Here is a 24000-nt window from a genome sequence, read left to right as displayed (position 1 = left end):
CGTATTAAGGACTTGTTTCATTCGAAACACAAGTTAATGGCTAATAATATCGAAATGGTCTTTTATAGTTTCTTATATTCATTGGGAAATAGAGGAAAGGAAGAAGGATAAAATGAACTCGAGGACTAGCAGACATTTAATTTTCATAAAAGGACAAATCGAAATGTAAAAGCTATCATTCTACGCTTGGCTGAGAATCTATGTTTGTGGGAAACTCAGAATTTTCCGGGGCTGAGCATCAACACGCCACTGTCACCCTAATTACCTCAGTTCTTTTGACAAAGTAATTTACTAATCGTAGCGTACCTAATGTCCATTTCAGGGACCGCGAGTCATCGATTTGCTCAAATATCTTTCAAACTAATTATTTGATCGAAATGGTACTTTGACGCAATGTACAAGACACCTCACGCTAATTTTTGGTAATGTAGTTCATTGTCAAATGGTGTTAGTTAAGGCGTTTACTCTTGACTTTCAAAAGCAAAGTCACATGAGTCAGTAGGCCTAAACTACGCAATCGAACGTCCGCTATCCCCCATAGACAGGAAAGGGGGGCGGAGATGGGGAGGCCAGGAAAGTGGGTTGAGGGAGGGATGAGGAGGGGAAGGGAGAGGGAAGGGACGGGATGGGGATAAAAGACGTTCAAATGCATAGTTTGGCGATGCTTGGCAACACCGTGTAAGTCAAGAGCAAACGCCTTAACTAAAACCATCTGACAATGCACTATATTACCAAAAATTAACGGGAGGTGTCCTGTACACTGTGTCAAAGTACCATTTCGATCAAATAATTAGTTTGAAAGATATTTGAGAAAAATGATGACTCGCGGTCCCTGAGATTGACAGTAAGCACGTGGTTTATTGTACAGGAATGACCGTGCAATGAAAGCTACCACAGTTGTAAACTACACCACCAACTCTTGCTAAGATTTTTCCCAAATTGTATTTACAACACCAAAGTTCCTGTTATATTTCTAGATATGGTCTCTTTAAAGTTCACATAGATGAGAACATTGGTCCTCAGAGTGAGTCAGAAACTTTTTGAATTAAGGAAACTTGTCTGATATCAGCAGAGTTCTTCAAAGGGAACTTTCTTCATATCGACAATTCCTCAAAGACCTCGACAACTTTGTGGTCCGTACTTGTCATATATTACGTCTCAGCAATTAGCTGCTGAACCTGGTATACTTCGTGAACTCTCTGAAGTACATTTTCGTTTTTATAATTATTTAGAAATATGATCTTATTTGGGATCAACAACCATCAGGGAAAGTTTTAGATAATTTTATGTGATTCTATATCGAATTATTTGTTCGATATTTGAATGGACTACTGCTCAAGTTGGTAAAATGAATATTTAAACAAAAAGAATAAGGTTCCTAAAAGAAAATATGTCATAAATTCTCTTTGTGAGCAAAAGAACGAGTAAATGCTCAATTATCTTCTGTTCATTTTATCCAAACGATATATTCTCACATGTTTTACGATTGTCTTGATGAAAGTAAGTTACTCTTAGGCCAATAAGTCTCCCTATACTGGTTTCAATAGATAAAAATTAACAATATTATCTCAAGCAATAATTTTCACGATTAGAATCATAATTTCCAAATTTAAACAGAAATTAATTTAAATCTAAAACAAACGACAACGTAGTAGATGAAGCTGATGTGAAATATTCTAATCAACATTAATTCATTCTAATTAATATACGACGCGATATATAGCCTAAGTGCCCAGAGCGAGCCAAATGTACAAAGATGTAATAAAAAGTGATAGAAAACACGCACACGCACACACACACATACGCACACGGACTCTAAGGATATACACAGAAACTAGCCTCTGCTGTAACAAAGGAAAATTATTGCCCATCATTTTTTGGCTATAAACTATCATATAGAAAATCCGAGTGCAAAGCTATCGCCGGGTCTAGGCTAAAATAATTTTATGATTTCTGAAATATGTAAAAAATCGCATTGGCACTCTTTGCGCGTAAGATGGTGTTTTGAAAATGCCAGGCAGAAGGTGAGACGAAATATTGAAAGTATTCTAGACTTAGAAACAGGAAAAGATTGTGAAGAACTATGAAATAATCTTGTAAAGAAGCATTTAGATAGACGATGAGGACAGAGAAAGCGGAGATAAGGATTGAGAATTAACACCAATTTGATAAACATGGAAAAGTAAAGAAAAGTAAACAGAAAAGAACCTTGATGCAGGAAGTAAGGGAGTAGGATGGTATCAAGTGATGCCAATCCTTTTTGCAAACAAGCTAGAGGTGAAAAAAGTAGGAAGTGAAGAGTTTTATGGAAAATCAATAAAGTTGGGAGAGTGGGGAGGCTATATTATAACTCAAGCGTGAAAAAAAATAAAATCAAAATCAATTAAGGAGAATTAAGAATGGTATTAAGATTAAAAATGGAATAACAAGGAACAAGACACTTATGGAAGGGAAAATTTAATAGAATGAGAAAACACAAGAAAATCCACGAGTGACTGACAAGGAGGCCTTAGGTGCAGAATAAACAATTTCTGGAATACCCAGATAGTTTAACCCATGTCTGTGACTTAGCATAAAATCCTAGATACTTTACGGAGACCTCAAAATAAAACACACACAAACAGTTGTTCCGTTAATTAGCGTGAGTTTATTCCGCCCATTGGAAAATATATTTGAATTTGATGAATAAGTCTGCCCTAAAATGAAAAAGTGCAGTGTCTGCAAACTTTTCGAAATTGAGATATGCCAGCTACTGGGCTCGTGAAACACTAATACACAAGTTACTGCAGTTTCAGAATGACTCTTCAATGCTTTCCACGAGTATTTAGGGGGTCCCATTTGCAGTATCTGCAAAATCAGTAGTAAGACAAGGGAGTATCTACCATTTTTCTCAGTTTTGTAGTTTTGCAGATACTGCAGTTTTCCATTTTAGGACAGATGTGTACTTACGCTCAGAAGTGATTTTTTTTGTACTTTCGCGCAGCATAATATGTTTATAACTCTCTCTGGAGACATTCATTGGTGTGCATCTGATCCAAGATTTGTAATGATATTCAACTCCATAAAGTGAGTGGAAGACGAGAAATCAGGAGGTCATCGTGTTTGTTAGAAAACGTAAATAAGGAAAAATTCTATATATATATATATATATATATATATATATATATATATATATATATATATATATATATATATATATATATATATATATATATATATATATATATGTAGAATCTACTGGTCACTTTTACCAGACACATATGTAATTCTAATAGCCACAATGCCCTCTAAACTTCTCAAATTCTTCGCGCTTTTTGGATGTGCTTAGTGATTACTGAAGCCGTACATCCAGACGCAAGAAATTGAAGACTGTGATTAGTCAGGTCGGCAACGTGACCTCCTTGTGGTTAAGGCGACGCGGGTTCGTGTCCCGCGACCGGCAATCACAGTCTTCAATTTCTTGCGTCTGGACGTACGGCTTCGTAGTTACAAGCAAAAAAACGCACATCCAAAAAAACGCGAAGAATACGATATATAGTTAATATATATATATATATATATATATATAAATATATATATATATATATATATATATATATATATATATATATATATATATATATATATATATATATATATATATATATATATATTAGATATATATATATATATATATATATATATATATATATATATATATATATATATATATATATATATATATATATATATATATATATATATATATATATATATATATAAACGTCTATGTGTGCGTATGTGTATGTTTAGGCAGACACGAACAGAATCTAGAAATAGTTTTATGACCACTGAAATATATGCTCTTCCTGCATATATATTACCTATAAACAGGTCACATATTAGCAAGAGCTTTACACATCACTTTGAACGTTAATGTACTAGAGAAAACCGTAAATAACAACAACAATAATAAAGTTAGAAAAGGGTTGGACTTGAATGTAGGAGCAGTTTGAAAAAGAGCTATTCCTACTTATTGAGAGCACTGAAAGACCCTTGGGATTCTTGGAGCCCCAGGAAGAAGATGTGAAGGGAAAGAGAGAGAGAGAGAGAGAGAGAGAGAGAGAGAGAGAGAGAGGTGAAATTCGACGTCAATAAAGTATGTTTAGATCTTTTGGAAGCAATGAGAAGGTCAAGGTTTATTAATATGAGTGAGAGAAAATAAAAATAAACAAAGAAAAAATGCGCCGAAGTGTCTTCGGCACAATCGAGTTTTCTGTACATGGTATAATCAAGGCCACCTAAAATAGACGTATCTTTCGTTGGTCTCGGTACAATGCTGTATGAGTCGCGGCTCGTGAAACCTTAACCACGCATGGTGGTGGCCTGTCCTATATCCATGCCAGATGCACGATTATGGCTAACTTTAACCTTAAATAAAATAAAAACTACTTAGGCTAGAGGGCTGCAATTTGGCATGTTTGATGACTAGAGGATGGATGATCACCATACCAATTTGCAGCCTTCTAGCCTCAGGAGTTTTTAAGATCTGAGGACGGACAGAAAAAGTGCGGACGGACAAAGCCATCTCAATAGTTTTCTTTTACAGAAAACTAAAAAAAACCAAGTCTCCTCATTATGGGTAAATAGAAGGTAATGTGATGACAATCGACGGTATTTATAAAAATGTCTAAATCGGATGAATCACTACACTGATGAAGAGATCCACAATGATGTCAGTGTCAACACATATTAAAAACTATATCTTACACGAGAGCTTTCTAGGGCCTGCTTGATTCTCCTTCTCGAATCGAGCAGATTCTCGATATCTCTTTCGTGGATAAACTCACCTTGGTATTTGAGATTATTGCCAAATGCGTTCTTATAATTAATGATAAACTCGAAGAAATCACTCCTGAAAACTAAAGTATATTACGGAAGTTATTCGTAATATATGACATTTTAGTTATTAATCGAATGTACGAAAGATAAATAGGGTAAAATGACAATGGTTCCACTAGCGGATGACGGTGGGGGGGGGGACGTGGGCACGTGCCCCCCCATGAAAAATAATAACATAATAATATTAAAGATTTAGATAATAATAAAAAAGAGAAATATAAAAATGGGAAGAAGTATAAAATCTATTAAGAAATAAAAAATTTGAGAAAAATAAAAATTAGAAAAAATATAAAATCTATATATATAAATAATAAAATTTTGAGAAAAAGATAATAACATTTATTATATATATATATATATATATATATATATATATATATATATATATATATATATATATATATATATATATATATATATATATATATATATATATATATATATATATATATATATATATATATATATATATATATATATATAAATGTGTGTGTGTGTGTAATATGAAAATTGGTGCTGCCCCCATAAACTCTTAAGGAACTACCACAGTCTTTACGAATATGTAACAATGGGTATATCATTTTGATTTATGGTTAAAACCCACAGAGAATCTTCAGCTATACGACAGCTGCTTTCCTCATCGTCAGAAGGAATGACACTAAATAAAAATTTCTGAAAATAATTAGTCAGAAGGTCAAGCAGGAACCTAATAAGCTGCTGTTCTTTGTAGAATCTTTTCTTTATTTTCCTACCTTCACGACGAGGAAAGTAGTCTCGTAAAACTTAAAGGTTTTAAATGCATCTTTTAAAAGCACCAAGCATTATTAAACTTAAAAGAGATTAATGAAGAATAACCTACGAACGCAACGTTGTATGTGATAATTTGCGATTTAATTACCAGAGAGGTTTCACGTACACTTTAACCGTTGGTACACTAGTGCGCTAATTCTAAAGTAATTTCATGGTTATTGAATAAAAAAGAACGATATATACATATATATATATATATATATATATATATATATATATATATATATATATATATATATATATATGAGTGTGTGAATACTGAATCACGAAAATATGGAATGTGATGAATACATAAATAAAGACAAAACACTGGAGTGCTGCGAGGTCTTTCGACTGTCGTCTGCTAAGTAAAGGACGCTAGTCGAAAGGCCTCGCAGCACTCCAGTGTGTCTCCTTCCTCGAGGATTTTGTCTTTATTTTGTATATATATATATATATATATATATATATATATATATATATATATATATATATATATATATATATATATATATATATATATATATATATATATATATATATATATATATATATATATATATATATATATATATATATTATATGAATATATCGCAGCAAGAAAACAATATTTTAATCATTTTCCAACAGGTTCCTGAAAGACAACGCCTTGCACGAGCTTCCAGCTGATGTTGTGACTGATTTACCCTCTCTTAAGCAGTTGGTCCTCCAGGGAAATCAGTTCAACCAGTTTGATGATCTGCTTACCAACGTACCCAGCTTGGTCCAGCTGTAAGTATTTGTTGTATTTTAAGCTATATTTAAGGATGATTTGTTCTAAGTCAGTATAGTATTATGAACATGATATTTACCGAAGAAAAAATATGTAGCTACAGAGTATAACTCTGTTTTAAGCTTTACTTAAGAAAGTGATTTGGTATAATTCCCAATAGCCATATGCCCACGATATTTAACCAAAAACATTTCAGAGGTTACATTAACAGAACACATTAGCAAACAGATATACAAACTAATAAACTAAATATATATTTATGTAGGTTATTTGTGGCGTTTTTAATCACAGGGATATGAGACGTCATTAAGACTAATTGTAGTGAATTCCTCATGAGATAATCTCAGACACACAAACATCTAATATCTTATTTATTTGACTTTTGGTACACTGGCTTCTTTTCCTCTCTTAATCTCTGCAAAACATTACTTCTTAGTCTATGAGTAAAAGTCAACTTTTCTCATATTATTAGACACCCTTCCTATTCAGTATACAAGTATTAAAAAGTTGATAGGTGTTAATAATCTCAGCTTGTCTTATTCGTTATCTCTCCTATAGGACGACAATAACGATTGTAATTATTCTTTAGAATACTAACGAGAATATAATATAACATTCACTGTTACACTATGCTTATCATTATAAAGTCATAGAATTGACACCAGTTAAAGTCATTGATTCCTTTATAGAACTTATTCATACAAGATGACATTTGTTTTGTACATGCTAAAATACTGAAGAAGAGAGAGAGAATAACTCACTCACACACACACATACATGTACTCCCTATCATCGACGATTTATTCCGCAAAGTAAAAATAAACACAATGCTAATTTCCTTGTTTCTCCTTTCCAAGGTGGATGAGCTCAAATCTAGTCACTCTGAAGGGGCGCAACGTCAGTCCCAGAGCAGACAACTTGCAAGAATTGTAAGTAAAATCGAAGTTATTTAAAATAAAAAAAAACTAGAAAATATGCGCCGAAGTTTCTTCGGCGCAATCGAGTTTTCTGTACAGCGAATAATCAAGGCCACCGAAAATAGATCGATCTTTCGGTGGTCTCGGTATAATGCTGTATGGGCCGCAGCCCATGAAACTTTAACCACGGCCCGGTGGTGGCCTTTCTTATATCGTTTCCAGAAGCATGATTATGGCTAAATTTAACCTTAAATAAAATCAAAACTACTGAGGCTAGAGGGCTGCAGTTTTGTACGTATGATGATTGGAGGGTGGATGATCAACATACCAATTTGCAGCCCTCTAGCCTCAGTAGTTTTTAAGATCGGAGGGCGGACAGAGTTATGGCCAGAAAAAAAGTGCTACAGAATAAAGTCATTTACTAACAAAGCTGCCTTTTTCTTTTACAGAAAACTAAAAAATCTAGGTGTTTAGATGAGCAGTTTTCATAAGCATATGGGGAGAGAAGGATTCTGCCCTGTAAAATTACTATGGAAAACAACAGATTATCGTTTAGTGGATCAAAGGAGATGGGGATGGTTTGGGCATGTTGCGAGAATGGAGGACGACAGGATGGTGAAATGGATTTAATGCGAGTATTTGCAGGAGGGAGGAAAGGAAGACCTTGAAAGTAATGAACAGAGGGAAAGATTATGAATAATTCTGTCTTTATCTATAAAAAAAACTACTTTTATATACTTAATAACTCTGCCAAAACTACTTTTATTCATTTATTAAAATTCTGCCTTTATCTACAAAAAAACTACTTTGATTTATTTAGTAATTCTGCCCTATCTATGAAAAACAACTTTTATCTTTTTAGTAGTTCTGCCTTTATCTATGAAAAACTACTTTTATCTACTTTGTAATTCTGTCGTTGTCTATGAAAAAGCTGCTTTGATTTACTTAGTAATTCTGCCTTTATCTACTGAAAAAACTACTTTTATTCATTTATTAATTTTGCCTTTATCTACATTTACTTAATTATGCATTCATCTCTGAAAAAAACCGTTTATCTACTTAGTAATCCTGCCTTTATCTATGAGAAAGCTACTTTTATTTACTTAGTAATTCTACCTTTATCTATAAATAAACTACTTTTATTTACTTAGCAATTCTGTATTTATCTCTGAAAAACATACTTTTATTTGTTTTTCAGTTTTAATTAACTCTCACAGACTCTTGAGGTTTCTTGCTAACGATATACGCCCTTTAGGCCTCATGTGGTCTTTCACCCACGCATTGCGATCTTGTGTTCTGGACCAACGCCAGGTGTCTGGAGTCATTCATTGTCTGGCTCAATAAGCTACGTCTATATTTTTTCGTTCAGCTTGTCTTCTCCTCCGGCGATTTTTTTACAGCCGGCTGTATATATATTTTCGCTATTGGTATATTTCAATGAGAGTTTTCCGTTTTTTTCAGTTTTCGTTTTCCGTTTTTTTTAGTTTTCGTTTCTCGGAAAAAATCTGCAATAAGTTACGTGTATTCAAATTAGCAATATTTTTAAAAGGCAAAAGCAATGATTCAGAGTCACTGAACATATCTTAAAGTTGGAGAAATGATTCATCAAGTGATGTAAACCCCAGCTCACTTTGCTTATGAAAGGAAGGGAAATATAAAATGTGCAAATTCTTTTTTTTTTTTTTTTTTTTTGTCTTGTTTCTTGCCCCCTTTGCTTACAAGACAGTTATGTCGTCCACGGGCGTTCTTCGTTGTCGTTTTGTTTTATCCGTTTCCCTGCGGTTCTCGATATTCTTTTTCTCTCTCTTTCCTTGGTCTTCCAAAATTTGAAATGTGCCTCTTTTGATCACACCGTCTCTTTTCCGGCAAAGTGTCGAATATGCATTTTTTTTTTTTCAATTTTGTGATTTATCTGCATCGACTGTGATTTTGTCACTGACCTCCCGTTTATCCTCTCTTCCTGACAAGAACGACCAGATTTGCTGAACAGCAGCGAAAATATGCAGTAAATGTGCCTCGATGTCGAACTTCTCAGTTCTAGAAGTCCTTTATTCCTCACACCGTTGGACTGTGGCACAGTCTCTCTGAGGCTGTGCCGCTGGAACCTCATAAGTTCAAGCGAAGATGCAACCACATTGCTACCCAAAATCAATTCTCCTCGTATTTTATTAATTCACTTACACTTTTATCTTCCAATTTATTAATTTGTTGATTCATTTTTCATTTTTTTATTTTCTAAAAACTAATTTCCGTTTTTATTTCCCATTACCTTCTGTTACTTCTTTCAACTGAACACCATATTCTCTGGAAGCCTGAATTTCAAGTCAATGGCCCCTGTGGGCTTGTTCCATATGGATAAGGTTCATGTTCTGAAGTAATAATAATTGGCTAAATATCAAGATGTGTCTCTTTCACCATACATAATGGAGAGTGATGGAGGCTGACTTGGTACTTTGCTGAAACAAGATGTCAATAATAAATCACCGTGCATAACTCCTTTTATATTCATTGATTATCATCTGTTGATTATCAAAATCCTGTTGGCTGCAATACTTATTGGCTTAACTGATGTGACATCCAGTGTGGATATATTACTGTTTTGTGTGATATTGCCTCAACCTATCGAGAAGGCAAGGAAGAGATTATCATGTTAACCCACACAAATCCACATATTAAACATATGTTGATACTAGATGGCAAAGAAATATTTAATCTTAGTTACCTCATATTATACTTATTGACAAAAATAGTTGGGAATAGTCATCGTAAATAAATTGGCTGTAATATATTTTACTTAAACCTGTTGTTTAGAATCCTATATATAAAAAAGGAAACGATAACTATATATTTAAGACTAATTTTTATTAAGTTTTTGATGTTATAGCAATTTCTTACAAGACGCGTACAAGTGAACCTAACCTTTCGTATCTTGTTTTTATAATAGGAAGAAAATAAATAAATTACATTAAAAATTCTCACGAAAGGATTGATAATATACAAAATCCAAGATTCGAGAATACATTTAATCTTATAAACTGCTAATATTACTCTTCTCTTCTTACAGATTCCTGGAAAATAATATCATAAGGGCGCTGACGATTTCTTCACTCGAGGGGCTCTCCGGATTAATTGCTCTGTAAGGCTGACCTTATATTGTAACTATTGTAAACGAAATGTCAAATTTCTTTATATATATATATATATATATATATATATATATATATATATATATATATATATATATATATATATATATATATATATATATACATATACCTATACATATACCTGTTCACCTTGACTGCTATCAAAGAGACAACTTTTAATATTTTCAGTTACCTTCGGGATAACACCATAACAAGTATTGACCCAGGAGCCTTCAGGGATCAAACGAGTTTGGTGGATTTGTAAGTAAATGAAATTTTGTACCCTGATGTATTCACAGAGAGAGAGAGAGAGAGAGAGAGAGAGAGAGAGAGAGAGAGAGAGAGAGAGAGAGAGAGAGAGAGAGGAATGCTGATTTTTTCAGCCAGAATACGTTATGCTGAAAGGAAGCTATTAATTTTCCTAGAAAATAAAAGAGAGAGAGAGAGAGAGAGAGAGAGAGAGAGAGAGAGAGAGAGAGAGAGAGAGAGAGAGAGTAAAGACTGCGGCATTTTGCTCCATCACCATATATTCTGCAGAATATAATTTTGCATCCATTTTGCCCATCAACAAAAATTTATGGTAAAAATGGCCATTCCATTAATCATCTATCTAAATTTTTTATATTAAAGAGTATATTAAGTCTAAAGTCCATAATGTGAAAATTGCAATTCAGAACGATTAATATAACTTTATTTAATCAGAATAAAATTAATTATGCAGGCAAAGTTTTAAAGCCTGGGGAAAATAAACATTAAAACGTAATTGAAATACAGCCCAAACATTATAATACTCAAATTGCTTCTCCTCATTTCCAGAGAGCTGAACAACAACCAGATTCGGAGCCTCTCCGTTGATGCATTTCTTGGCCTCGAGAGTCTAAAGAGTTTGTGAGTATATTATGATTTTTGTTAAGTATGCCCGCATTTGGCCATTAGCAGCGTTCTCTCCATTAATACGCGGTGACTCTTGTCCGGGTATCTCGTTAGAGGCACAAGATTTGCAACAGATTTTATTTATCTTGGAGGTTTTCGAGGAGACAGACGCATAATATATATATATATATATATATATATATATATATATATATATATATATATATATATATATATATATATATATACATACATATATATCTACTATGTAAAACCTAAGATAAATAAAATTTGTTGCAAATCTTGTGCATCTAAAGTGTGTGTGTGTGTGTGTGTACATACATATCTATTATATATATATGTTATATATAATTATAAAACCTCCAAGATAAATAAAATATATATATATATAAATATATATATATATAAATATATATATATATATATATATATATATATATATATATATATATATATATATATATATATATATATATATATGTGTGTGTGTGTGTGTGTGTGTGTGTGTGTGTGAGTGTGTGTGTATAATTCGATTTTAAATGATAATTGTAGCTTACTCTTGTGAAGATGCAGAGAGAAGCCTAGGCGAGGTTCTTAAATTCAATTTTCTGTTGATCTTCGATACGTCTTTCGAATGAACACCGTGTTCTTTGGAAACTTGAATTTCAAGTCAGTGGCCCCTGAAAGCCTGTTCCATATGCATAGGGTTCATCTCCTGAATAATAAAAATGGCATTTCGTTTTGAAAAATGCCTCTGCATCGGCGAGATATGCTGGAAACGATCGCAAATGTAAAACAAAAATGTGGCATCAGATAAGACAGCACTAAGTTCACCGCCTCTGCTCTTTAAAAAGAGGGAGCCGAAATTAGATACGTGGTACAACCGAATAATGGATTTGATAAAAACCGAATGTTCTCTCTCATAAAGTTTACTAAAAGGATTTTAAAAACCTTTATGCTATTCCTTATGATAATTCTTAAAAGGCGTTTATTAGCAACTCTGATCCGGATATGAAAGTTGTCTTCCATGCTATTGAATTATGATAATATTGAAGCCCCAATAGCAAATTCCTGAGATGTATGCTAGCATTGCACCAGCCCCGGTTTTTCTGCTCTGTCCCTAGATTACGTTAGGTTAGATAAGTACATTTAATGTAATTTGGGTGTGGAAAACATAATGAGAATATTTTCAATGAAATTCTTAGTTTTTAAGATATGGCGTCCGGTTTTTTTAGGGGACGTTCCTGGTGCTCGGTTACGTCTCCGGGAAAATGCACCCCGATATTGTTATATCCAATGGGCTATTCTTCCATAAACTTTTAGCCCTAAAAAAACAGAAATTTGGAGGGTAATCCAGCTTTTCCTAAAATAAAACTGTTTCAGAGAATGCTCAACTTAAAGAAAAACACACGAGAACAAAATGATGAAGTAAAAATTATGTAAAGGTCAAAACAATTCGAAAACAGGAAATAAAACATGAATAAAAACATTTTTAAGCAATCTATTGAAGGAATATATATATATATATATATATATATATATATATATATATATATATATATATATATATATATATATATATATATATATATATATATATATATATATATATATATATATATATATATATATATATATATATATATATATATATATATATATATATATATATATATATATATGTGTGTGTGTGTGTGTGTGTGTGTGTGTGTGTTTGTGTGTGTGTGCCAAATAGACTGATAACAGGAAAAAAAATGCTTGATAAACATTTCTGAGCAATATGTTAAAGGAATATATATATATATATATATATATATATATATATATATATATATATATATATATATATATATATATATATATATATATATATATATATATATATACATATATATATATATATATATATATATATATATATATATATATATATATATATATATATATATATATATATATATATATATATATATATATATATATATATATATATATATATATATATATATATATATATATATATATAGACTGGAAACAGGAAATGAAATACTCATAAAAAAACATTTATGAGCAACATACTGAGGAAAAATATGTACAGTGTAAGTCAATTAGACTGAACACAAGAAATATAACATGCATAAAAAATTTTTTTGCAGTAAGTTGAAGAAAAATATATATACGAGTATAAGTCAAATAGACTGGAAGCAGGATATAAAATACTGATAAAAAAGCATTTTAGAGGAATATATTGAGGACAAATAAATATAAATAAAATACATGCATAAAAAAAATGATTTGCAATAAGTTGAAGGATGTATATATACGAGTATAAATCAAATAGACTGGAAGCAGGAAATAAAATACTAAAAAAAAAAAAACATTTTAGAGCAATATATTGAGGAAAAATATATGTAAGTCAAATATACTAAAAACAGGATATATGACATGCATAAAAAAAAATAGTGCTTTTGCAGTAAGTTGAAGGAAAGTATGTATACGAGTATAAATCAAATAGACTGGAAGCAGGAAATAAAATACTCAAGAAAAAAACATTTTAGAGCAATATATTGAGGAAAAATATATGTAAGTCAAATATATTAAAAAACAGGAAATATACATGAAAAAAAAAAAAAAAATTTGCAGTAAGTTGAAGAAGAATATATATAGGCTATACGAGTATAAGTCAAACAGACTAGAAGCAGGACGTAAAATATGCATGAAAAATAAGAAAATCTTTCCTTCGGATAGCGTCTTCCTCAGAGTTCCGCTCCATCTCCGAATACATACTCACTCATGCATGGAAAATTCCATTCACTTTGACCATGTCGAAACTTCCAAAGCCGTTTTCTCTTTTCGCTGTACTCTTTTTTTATTATTTACTTTTTATTTTGCGACTTTTTAAAGGAAATGTTTCATTAGCGAATTAATTTTGATCGATTTTACTTCGCAGAATGCAGGATATGATTCACTTTTATTACAGTGTGTCTGTTGTCGATAAACGTTATTTACCCGTTCGCTTATTTTGCGTTCAGTTACCGGAATACATTTGCTTAGTAAATGTCAACGTTTTCTCTTCCCACTGTACTCTTATTTCATTTTTTGAATTTTTAATTTTGGGATTTTTAAAATGAAATGTTGCATTAGCAAATGCATTCTTATCGATTTTACTTCGTAGAATGCAGGATATGATTGACTTTTATTTGAGTATATTTTTTTGTTAATAACTGTATTTTCCCGATCACAAAATTTGTGTTCAGTCACCGGAATAAATTTTGTTTGGTAAACGGCAACGTTTTTTCTTCCCACTGTACTCTCTTTTTTTATTTTTGTTTAATTTTAGGATTTTTTAAACGAATTGTTGCACTAGCAATTATCGATTTTACTTCGTAGAATGCAGGATATAATTTACTTTTATTCCTGTATATATTTTTTTTTCAATAAACGTATTTTCTCGATCACAGAAATTGTGTTCATTAACCAGAATAAATTTTCTTAGTAAACGTCAACATTTTCTCTTCCCACTGTACTCCTTTTTTATTTTTTTATTTTACGAGTTTTTAAACGAAATGTTGCACTAGCAAATGCTTTATTATCGATTTTACTTCGTAGAATGCAGGATATGATTGTCTTTTATTCTAGTATATTATTGTCAATAAATGTATTTTTTCATTCACCAAATTTGCGTTCAGTTACCGGAATAAATTTGTTTAGTAAACGACAACGTTTCCTCTTCCCACAGTGTGTTTTTTTTATTTTAGGATTTTTTAAAGGAAATTTTGCATAAGCAAATACTTTATTATCGATTTAACTTCGTAGAAAGCAGGATATAATTGACTTTTATTCCTGTATATTTTTTGTCAATAAATGTATATACCCGATCACAGAAATTGTGTTCATTAACCAGAATAAATTTAATTAGTAAATGTCAACGTTTTCTCTTCCCACTGTACTCTTTTTTTATAATTTTTTTTTTATTTTATGATTTTTTAAAGAAAATGATCCATTAGCAAGTCTTTATTCCAATATTTTTGTTGTCAATAAATGTATTTTCGCGATTCACTTTACTTTTTTCCATTTTTGTTATCTTATGATTTTTTAAAAGAAAATTATCCATTAGCAAATACATGTTTAACGATCTCCGTAGCGTGCTTTTTTTGTTTTTGTTATTCAAGTGTCTCTATCATCGATAACTGTATTTTTTAATTCACTAAAACTGCGTTCAGTTCCTGGAATAAAATTATTTAGTAACGGCCATTGTTTTGTGAATTATCCGTTTCGTCTTTTCTCTGTTTATACTCAAAAACATCATCTTTGAGTTTCGATTGCCCCTTGAGATGGTCATTAGTTTCAGTGTGTACAAAGTAACGGTCTTACTGACAATCTCACTTGGTCCATAATCATGTGTATGACAGCTGACTTTCCACTTAACAAGATATGACATTGAATAATGTTAAGAGAACAAACAAACAACGTAGCCTAACTCGTCATTTGAAACCTCCTTGATTGATTGGGGTGCCTGCCTGGGACCAAAACCATTATTATTCGAAAAGAGTGTAATGACCTATCATTCTTACTTCGTTTCATTTATATTATTGTGCCGTTTCTTCATATCATATCTGTCTATTTATCTATCTGTCTATCCATCTATCTATCTCTCTTTATATATATATATATACACATATATACACATATATACATATATACACACATGTTTATATTTCTGCCTATAAAACAATAAAAACAATTGGCCATTGGCTATATGGCGAGGATGGGTCTATTCCTCCTCCAGTAAATATACGAGTATATCTGAATTGGACATGTATACATACGTACGAGCGGCGATAGGCTTTAATCCTTCTCGTCCTGGCAAATGCAGATACATTATGGGATGCGTTTCCTTTCCCCTCCAGGCATCATAATAACTTCTATTTCTTGTCCATGGATCTAAGACTTTGTAGTGACAAGCGTATGCAGAAAGCAGAAGAATGAGATGCTAAGGGGCAGAGTTTATTACTATCTCACCTATATATATATATAATTATATATATAGAATACGCCGCCCGTCCTTATTTATGGTACTTTGTATACATTTATAAATATACCATAAATATATATATTGTTATATAGATCATAGGAGATGTTGCATAGGTGGCATCCCGTATATATATATATATATATATATATATACACACATACATCCAATACATCCTTGCAGATACAAATGCCGTTCCTCCCTCCTCGGCACTAATAATCTATTTCGAATTCAGTCTCCATGTCTCCACTATTAACTCCAGGTGAATGTCAGGTGTTCTATCTCACCTGTGCCTAATTTCCCCGCAAATATCCTTTCATGGTTATAGGGAGCCTTTATATATTGTTCGGCAGATCAATGAGGAGATGCTGCAAGGTGGCATCCCGTGAGGATGCTTTGTTACGTCGTACCTTCTCCTTGCTTTGTACGTTCTTCATTGGCAGTGATCTACATTTGCATTTTGGGTCATGTCGACGCAGTGTAATTGGAATATCTATCCTAATTATAGGATGGGTTTATATATGTATATATATACCGTATACATATACATACATATACAGACGTATATATACATATATGTATATGTATGTATATACGTATGTATGTATTATATATATAAATAAATAAATATATATATATATATATATATATATATATATATATATATATATATATATATATATATATATATATATATATATATATATATATATATATATATATATATATATATATATATATATAACCTTGCTTATCTCCCTCGCAGGCTTCCCCTCCGAATTAAAAAATCAGAGTCATCAGAACATCATACATTTTCCCCATTCTATTTAATCTGTCGATGAATATCGTATCTATAATATTCAAAGCTATGTTATTGAAATTTATTGATGGGCACAGTGAAGTAAATGAACAATTTCTATGAATCCAAATCTATGTGAGATTTCAGAGGAATAAATACATTTTTCGTTATTCTTATTGCAGCGGACTAACTTATGGCTATGTAATATCTCCTAAAAAATTATCTAGGGAATTAAAAGGAATTTTGTTTCTTTACAGAAACCTCCAAGGAAATCCACTTATGACCGTTGCGGACACGACGATTAAAAACCTTCCGAGTTTAATGTCTCTGTAAGTAAACATTAAGTATGGGAAACTTATTTTCTTTTGTGAAAATAACTAATAAGTAAAAAAGATGCGCCGAAGTTTCTTCGGTACAATAGAATTTTCTGTGCAGCCGCCGCAGCTTATAATCAAGGCCACCGAAAATAAATCTATCTTTCGGTGGTCTCGGTGTAATGCTGTATCGTTGCCAGAAGCACGATTATGGCTAACTTTAACCTTAAATAAAATAAAAACTACGGAGGCTAGAGGACTGCAATTCGGTATGTTTGATGATTGGAGGGTGGATGATCAACATATCAACTTGCAGCCCTCTAGCCTCAGTAGTTTTCAAGATCTGAAGGTGGACAGAAAAAAAGTGCGGACGGGCAGACGAAGCCAGCACAATAGCTTTCTTTTATAGAAAACTAAAATTAAGGTACGTGATAACTCAAGTTTGAAGGGAAGGGGTGAGATATAGCTGTAAAGGTACTGAGCAAACAAAAATTATCTGTAAGTGGGATAAATGAACCAAGAGAAAGCCAATTATATAACTGATTGAGAGGCATTGTGGAGAGTACTGAGGATGCTTGTTGGCGAGGGAAAATGACTGAAAGTTACCAAAACGTTTTCTATCATAGAATTAAAACATATTTATAGGAGGGTAAGTGACTGGTTCGATGTAAAAACTGAGGTGACATAAGGCTGTGTTATGTTTCCTTGTCTGTTTCTTATCTTGGTGGATGAAGTAATGCAAGAAGTTCTAGAAAGAACGGTAGAAACAGGTATTAAATTGTAATATGGAATGCAGAATGACTGATGTTCGCAGACAATACGGTGCTACAGTAATTGGGGATACGAAGAGAAACTGCAGAGATTGATGCTCAAGTTCGAAAGGGTTTGAAAAAGGGGTCGAGACTAAATACGAACAAGAGTAAAGGATGCAAAGGTTAATGAGATCCAGGAAGTGTAAATGTGAGTAAATATATCGAAAATGATAGAATAAGAGAAGAGGTGAGCCAGAGTGGGCGAAACAACACGCTTAGTAGGAAAAGTATATATTGCACTAACTTTTGTCTGTGGAAGTGAAGTCTGGTTATCAAATGAAATTGAAAGATAAAGCATTTATAGGAAAAAAATGTTGGCGTTATCAAATGTGAATAAAAAAAATGTTATTGTTCATAGAATTAAGAGGAAAATTGGAATCTATGAAAGACAAGGGACTATTTCACCAACTCTTCTTTATGGAAGTGAAGTCTTGGTTGTCAAATTTAACTGAAAGACAAAAATATTTATAGACAAGAAGTGTTCACGGTATCTAATGTGAATGAAAACAAAATTAGTATTCATAGAATTCAGAGGAAAACTGGAATCTATGAAAGACAAAGTTAAATGTACAAAAGAACTATTGCACTAACTTTTCTCTACGGAAGTGCAGTCTGGTTGACAAATGTAACTGCAAGGTCAAAGTATTTATAGACAATAAGTATTGACGGTATCAAATGTGAATGAAACAAAAGTTAGTGTTCATAGAATTCAGAGGAAATTTGGAATCTATGAAAGGTAAAATCAACTGTGCAAAAGGACTATTGCACTAACTTTTGTCTATGGAAATGAAACCTGGTTGTCAAATGTAATTGAAGGACAAAAGTACTGTATTTGTAGACAAGAAGTGCTGACGGTATCACAAGTGAATGAAAAAATGAAATGGATGGTTAGTGTTCATAGAATTCAGAGGAAAAGTGGAATCTATGAAAGACATCGTTAAATGTACAAAGAGAGTATTGCACTAACTTTTCTCTATGTAGGTGAAGTCTGGTTGTCAAATGTAGTTGAAAGATAAAAGTATTTATAGACAAGAAGTGTTGGCGTTATCAAATGTGGATAAAAAAAAAAAATGTTAGTGTTCATAGAATTCAGAGGAAAATTGGAATCTATGAAAGACAAGGTTAAATGTACAAACTGACTATTGCACTAACCTTTGTCTATGGAAGTGAACTCTTGGTTGTCAAATTTAATTGAAAGATAAAAATATTTATAGACAAGAAGTGATGACGGTATCAAATGTGAATGAAAAAAAAATAGTGTTCATAGAATTCAGGGGAAAAAATTAAAAGATAAAAATATTTATAGACAAAAAGTGTTGACGGTATCAAATGTGAATGAAAACAAAGTTAGTTATCATAGAATTCAGAGGACAAGTGAAATCTATGAAAGACAAGGTTAAATGTACAAAGTTTCTATTGCACTAACTTTTCTCTACGGAAGTGAAGTCTGGTTGTCAAATGTAACTGAAAGATAAAAGCATAAATAGACAAGAAGGGTTGACGGTATCAAATGTGAATGAAAAAAAATTAGTGTTCAGAGAATTTAGATGAAAATTGGAATCTATGAAAAACATGGTTAAATGTACAAAGAGACTGTTGCACTAACTTTTCTCAAGGAAGTGAAGTCTGGTTGTCAAATGCAATTGAAAGATACAAGCATTTATAGACAGGAAGTGCTGATGGTGTCAAATGTGAATAAAAAAAATTGTTCATGGACATGAACTGCTGACGTAACATTTGTGTTATAAGAAAAACTGAAAGAGTGAGAAATGTGAAGCTACATTTAGGAAGTAGTGAATGAATTGTCGTAGATGAAAGGATGAAGCAGTGTTTTGAAATGGTTCAGTTGTTTGAAGAGAATGGAGGATGACCGGTTGGTGAAAATACAATTATAATTCGGAAGAATTGGGAGGATGGAAGATAGGATGACCCGGAAACTCGTGGATAATGGAGTGAAAGAGGAACTGGAAAGTTGATGCCCCAGTATCTAGGAAGCAAGAGAGTTTGTACAATACTGAAGAGAAGGCTGAAATTTTTCCAGGGTCGTTAATACATATTTATCTATTTCATCAGGAGTCTTGATGGCATTGAGCTTCCTGCTGGCGTTCTGTACAATTTATCTACTCACCAGAGGGACGACGAACTCATTCCCGAAATCCAGCACATGTAAGTATTAGTTTATTCGTATTGGCATGAGGAAATTCTATAATGATTAGCAAAAAATTCTCTGAAAGAAATTGCGGGCATATTACTCTCGGGTTTCGTGACAAAGTGTTATACATATAACCGAGGTGTTAATCCAGATAAAGGTTAAGTAGGCAGAGATTTATTCAACTTTATTCAGAAAGATAATTGAGGCACGTAATATTAGTAGTACGATACAATGGTACTTTTATCATCAATGAATCGCACCTACAAATTAACAAAAATAGTAATAAGACTTTATTAATTTCTTTAGTATTCAGACGTTTCTAGCCTCTATTTTCAGCAAGAACTGATAACAGAGAATATTCTCTTTTAACGAACGCACGATAATGTCTTCTAAGTCATTTAGTTCATATTACAATTTACACGAAGTCTCGCATCTGTAGTAGTATGAATAGTTCTTGGATACGGTATTTTAAGTCACAGTACCCAGGATAATTCATTATTATTGATTAAAACTGATATAAAAAAAAAAAATATGTTTAGAGTGCATGTATGGCAGACACAGTCATATGTGTGCTGATTGAACATACGATAGATTTATGAAAATACTAAAGATGCAGTATTTTATATTTGTGAAAGACACTTACGAACAAGAATATATGATTTTCTATTATTACAAAGTTTTTAGATCAATAATTTTAAGGTTGGCAAAATTTTCCTACATACCGGTCACAAAAAAAAAAAAATAGAGGATTTAGCATATGTTTCTGATAATAATAGTCGCTTATTACTCCTAATATTTTTGTATAAACGAAATGTCTGTTTTATGAGAAAAAACGATCGAGCGAAGGTCAAGATATGTAGCAATTCCTACAGAAGAAGGACATGATAAAACAAGTAAAAAAATGCGCCGAAGTTTCTTTGGCCCAATCGAGTTTTCTGTACAACCACTACAGCGTATTATCTAGGCCACCGACAAGAGATCTATCTTTCGGTGGTCTCGGTATAATGCTGTATGAGCCGCGGCCCATGAAACTTTAACCATGGCCCGGTGGTGGCCTATCCTACATAGTTGCCAGAAGCACAGTTACGGCTAATTTTAACCTTAAATAAAATAAAAACTACTGAGGCTAGAAGGCTGCAATTTAGTATATTTGATGATTGGAGGGTGGGTGATCAACGTACCAATTTGCAGCCCTCTAGACTCAGTAGTTTTTAAGATCTGAGGGCGGACAGAAAAAGTGCGGACAGAATAAAGTGCGGACGGATAGACAAAGCCGGCTTAATAGTTTTCTTTTACAGAAAACTAAAAATGGATATCAGAACTTAACATTTTATTTCACTTCTCATATGCAATAGCACATAACCTATAATTAGCAGAAATGAAACAACTGGAACTGATCAAATGATAAATATAATCACGGGGCTATAATTATATATATATATATATATATATATATATATATATATATATATATATATATATATATATATATATATATATATATATATATATATATATATATATATTATGATACAAGAGTAATATAAAAACAAAAGATGAAATAAAAATTATGATGCAACAGGAACACTGCTGCAATTATAAAACTGAAATGCCCCGGGGGAACATGTTGTATGGTAATCGTATGAACTAATAAAAGACCTTATTTGCCATGAAAATGATTTTATACTTTATGTACGAATGAAAAGCGAAAACACTGAAGCAAATACGCTATTTTTCCTTCATTTCCTCAATTTCTTTTTGTTTCGACATCATGACGCGGATAAAAAGCTAATAAAACTGTCTAGACTATGAAAATGGGACCGTGGTCCGGCGGGAAGATGGGAAGATTATTACTTTGTAAACGGAGATTATTACTCTGCGTAAAGGGAGATTATTATTCTGTACAAATGGAGATTATTACTCTATAAAGAGAGATCATTATTGTGTATAAATGGAGATTATTACCCTGTATAAAGGGAGATTATTACACTGTATAAAGGGATATTACTAATCTGTATAAAGTGAGATCATTAATATGTATAAAGGTGGCTTATTACTCTGTATAAAGGTAGAGTATTAACCTATATGAAAGGGGATTATTATTCTGTATAAAGGAAAGACTATTAATTTGTGTAAGGGAGATTATTACTGTGTATAAAGGCGGATTATTAAGCTGTATAAAGGGAGATTATTAATTTGTATAAAGGGAGATTATTAATCTGTATAAAGGGAAATTATTACTCGGTATAAATGGAGATTATTATTCCGGACAAATAGAAATTACTACTCTATAAGTGGAGATTATTACTCTGTATAAAGGGAGATTATTACACCATGTAAATGGAGATTATTACTACACTATATAAATGGAGATTATTACTAAGTATAAAGGGAGATTATTACACTGTATAAAGGGAAATAATTAATCTGCATAAAGGGGGATTATTAATCTGTATAAAGGGAGATTATCAATATATATATATATATATATATATATATATATATATATATATATATATATATATATATATATATAATATATATAAAGGTAGATTATTAACCTGTATTAAGAAAAATTATTCTTCTGTATAAAGGGAGACTATTAATCTGTGCAAAGGGAGATTATTACTGCGTATAAGGGAGATTATTAATCTTTATAAAAGGTGACTGTTAATATTTATAAAGGGAGATTATTGATCTGTATAAAAGGAAGATTAGTAATCTGTATAAACGGAAATTTATGATCTATATAAAGGGAGATTATTCATCTGTATAAAGGGAGATTATTATTCTGTATAAAGAGAGATTATTAATCATTGTAAAGGAGATTATTAGTCTGTATAATGAGAGGTTACTAATCTTTATAAAGGGAGATTAATAATCTTTATAAAGGGAAATTGTTAATATGTATAAACGGAGATTATTAATCTGTACAAAGGGAGATTAACCTGTATACAGGGAGATTATTACTGTGTATAAAGGGATATTTATCACTTATATTGAAGGGTAGTAACTTTGGAAGGAACCGTGGAAGAGGACTGTTGGGAATTACAAGAGTTTTACCTGAAATGAAACGAATATTGTTTCGCATGTGAGGTAATACATAATGAAAATAAGAACATAGAATAACAAAAGAATCTCTCTTTATACAGAGTGATAATTTAATTTTACTAAGATGAATAATCTCCCTTTAGACAGGTTAATACTCTCCATTTGTAGGATTAATAATCTCCCTTTTATACAGATTAATAATCTCCCTTTATAAACATTAATTATCTCCCTTTATACAGATTAATAATCTGCCTTTATACAGATTAATAATCTACTTTTATACAGATTAATAATCTCCCTCTTATACAGATTAATAATCTCCATTTGTAGGATTAATAATCTCCCTTTTATACGGATTAATAATCTCCCTTTATACAGATTAATAATCTCCCTTTTATAAAAATTAATAATCTCACTTTTATACAGATTAATAATCTCCTT

General features: G+C 31.7%; 1 protein-coding gene across 1 annotated transcript in view; it reads left to right on the top strand.

Annotated features, from left to right (window-relative positions):
- LOC136837117 (relaxin receptor 1-like) overlaps positions 1-24000 on the top strand; it is an 89945-nt gene that overhangs the window by 50199 nt on the left and 15746 nt on the right. Inside the window, 7 exon segments of the mRNA XM_067101725.1 lie at positions 6301-6441; positions 7300-7371; positions 10424-10495; positions 10695-10766; positions 11322-11393; positions 17488-17559; positions 20430-20522. Coding sequence (XP_066957826.1) covers positions 6301-6441; positions 7300-7371; positions 10424-10495; positions 10695-10766; positions 11322-11393; positions 17488-17559; positions 20430-20522 — 594 coding nt within the window.

The sequence above is a fragment of the Macrobrachium rosenbergii genome, chromosome 57, assembly GCF_040412425.1.
Source record: "Macrobrachium rosenbergii isolate ZJJX-2024 chromosome 57, ASM4041242v1, whole genome shotgun sequence".
NCBI classification, from domain to species: Eukaryota; Metazoa; Arthropoda; class Malacostraca; order Decapoda; family Palaemonidae; genus Macrobrachium; species Macrobrachium rosenbergii.
Note: the sequence above shows the minus strand (reverse complement) of the source record. Positions and strands in the feature narration are given on the sequence as shown.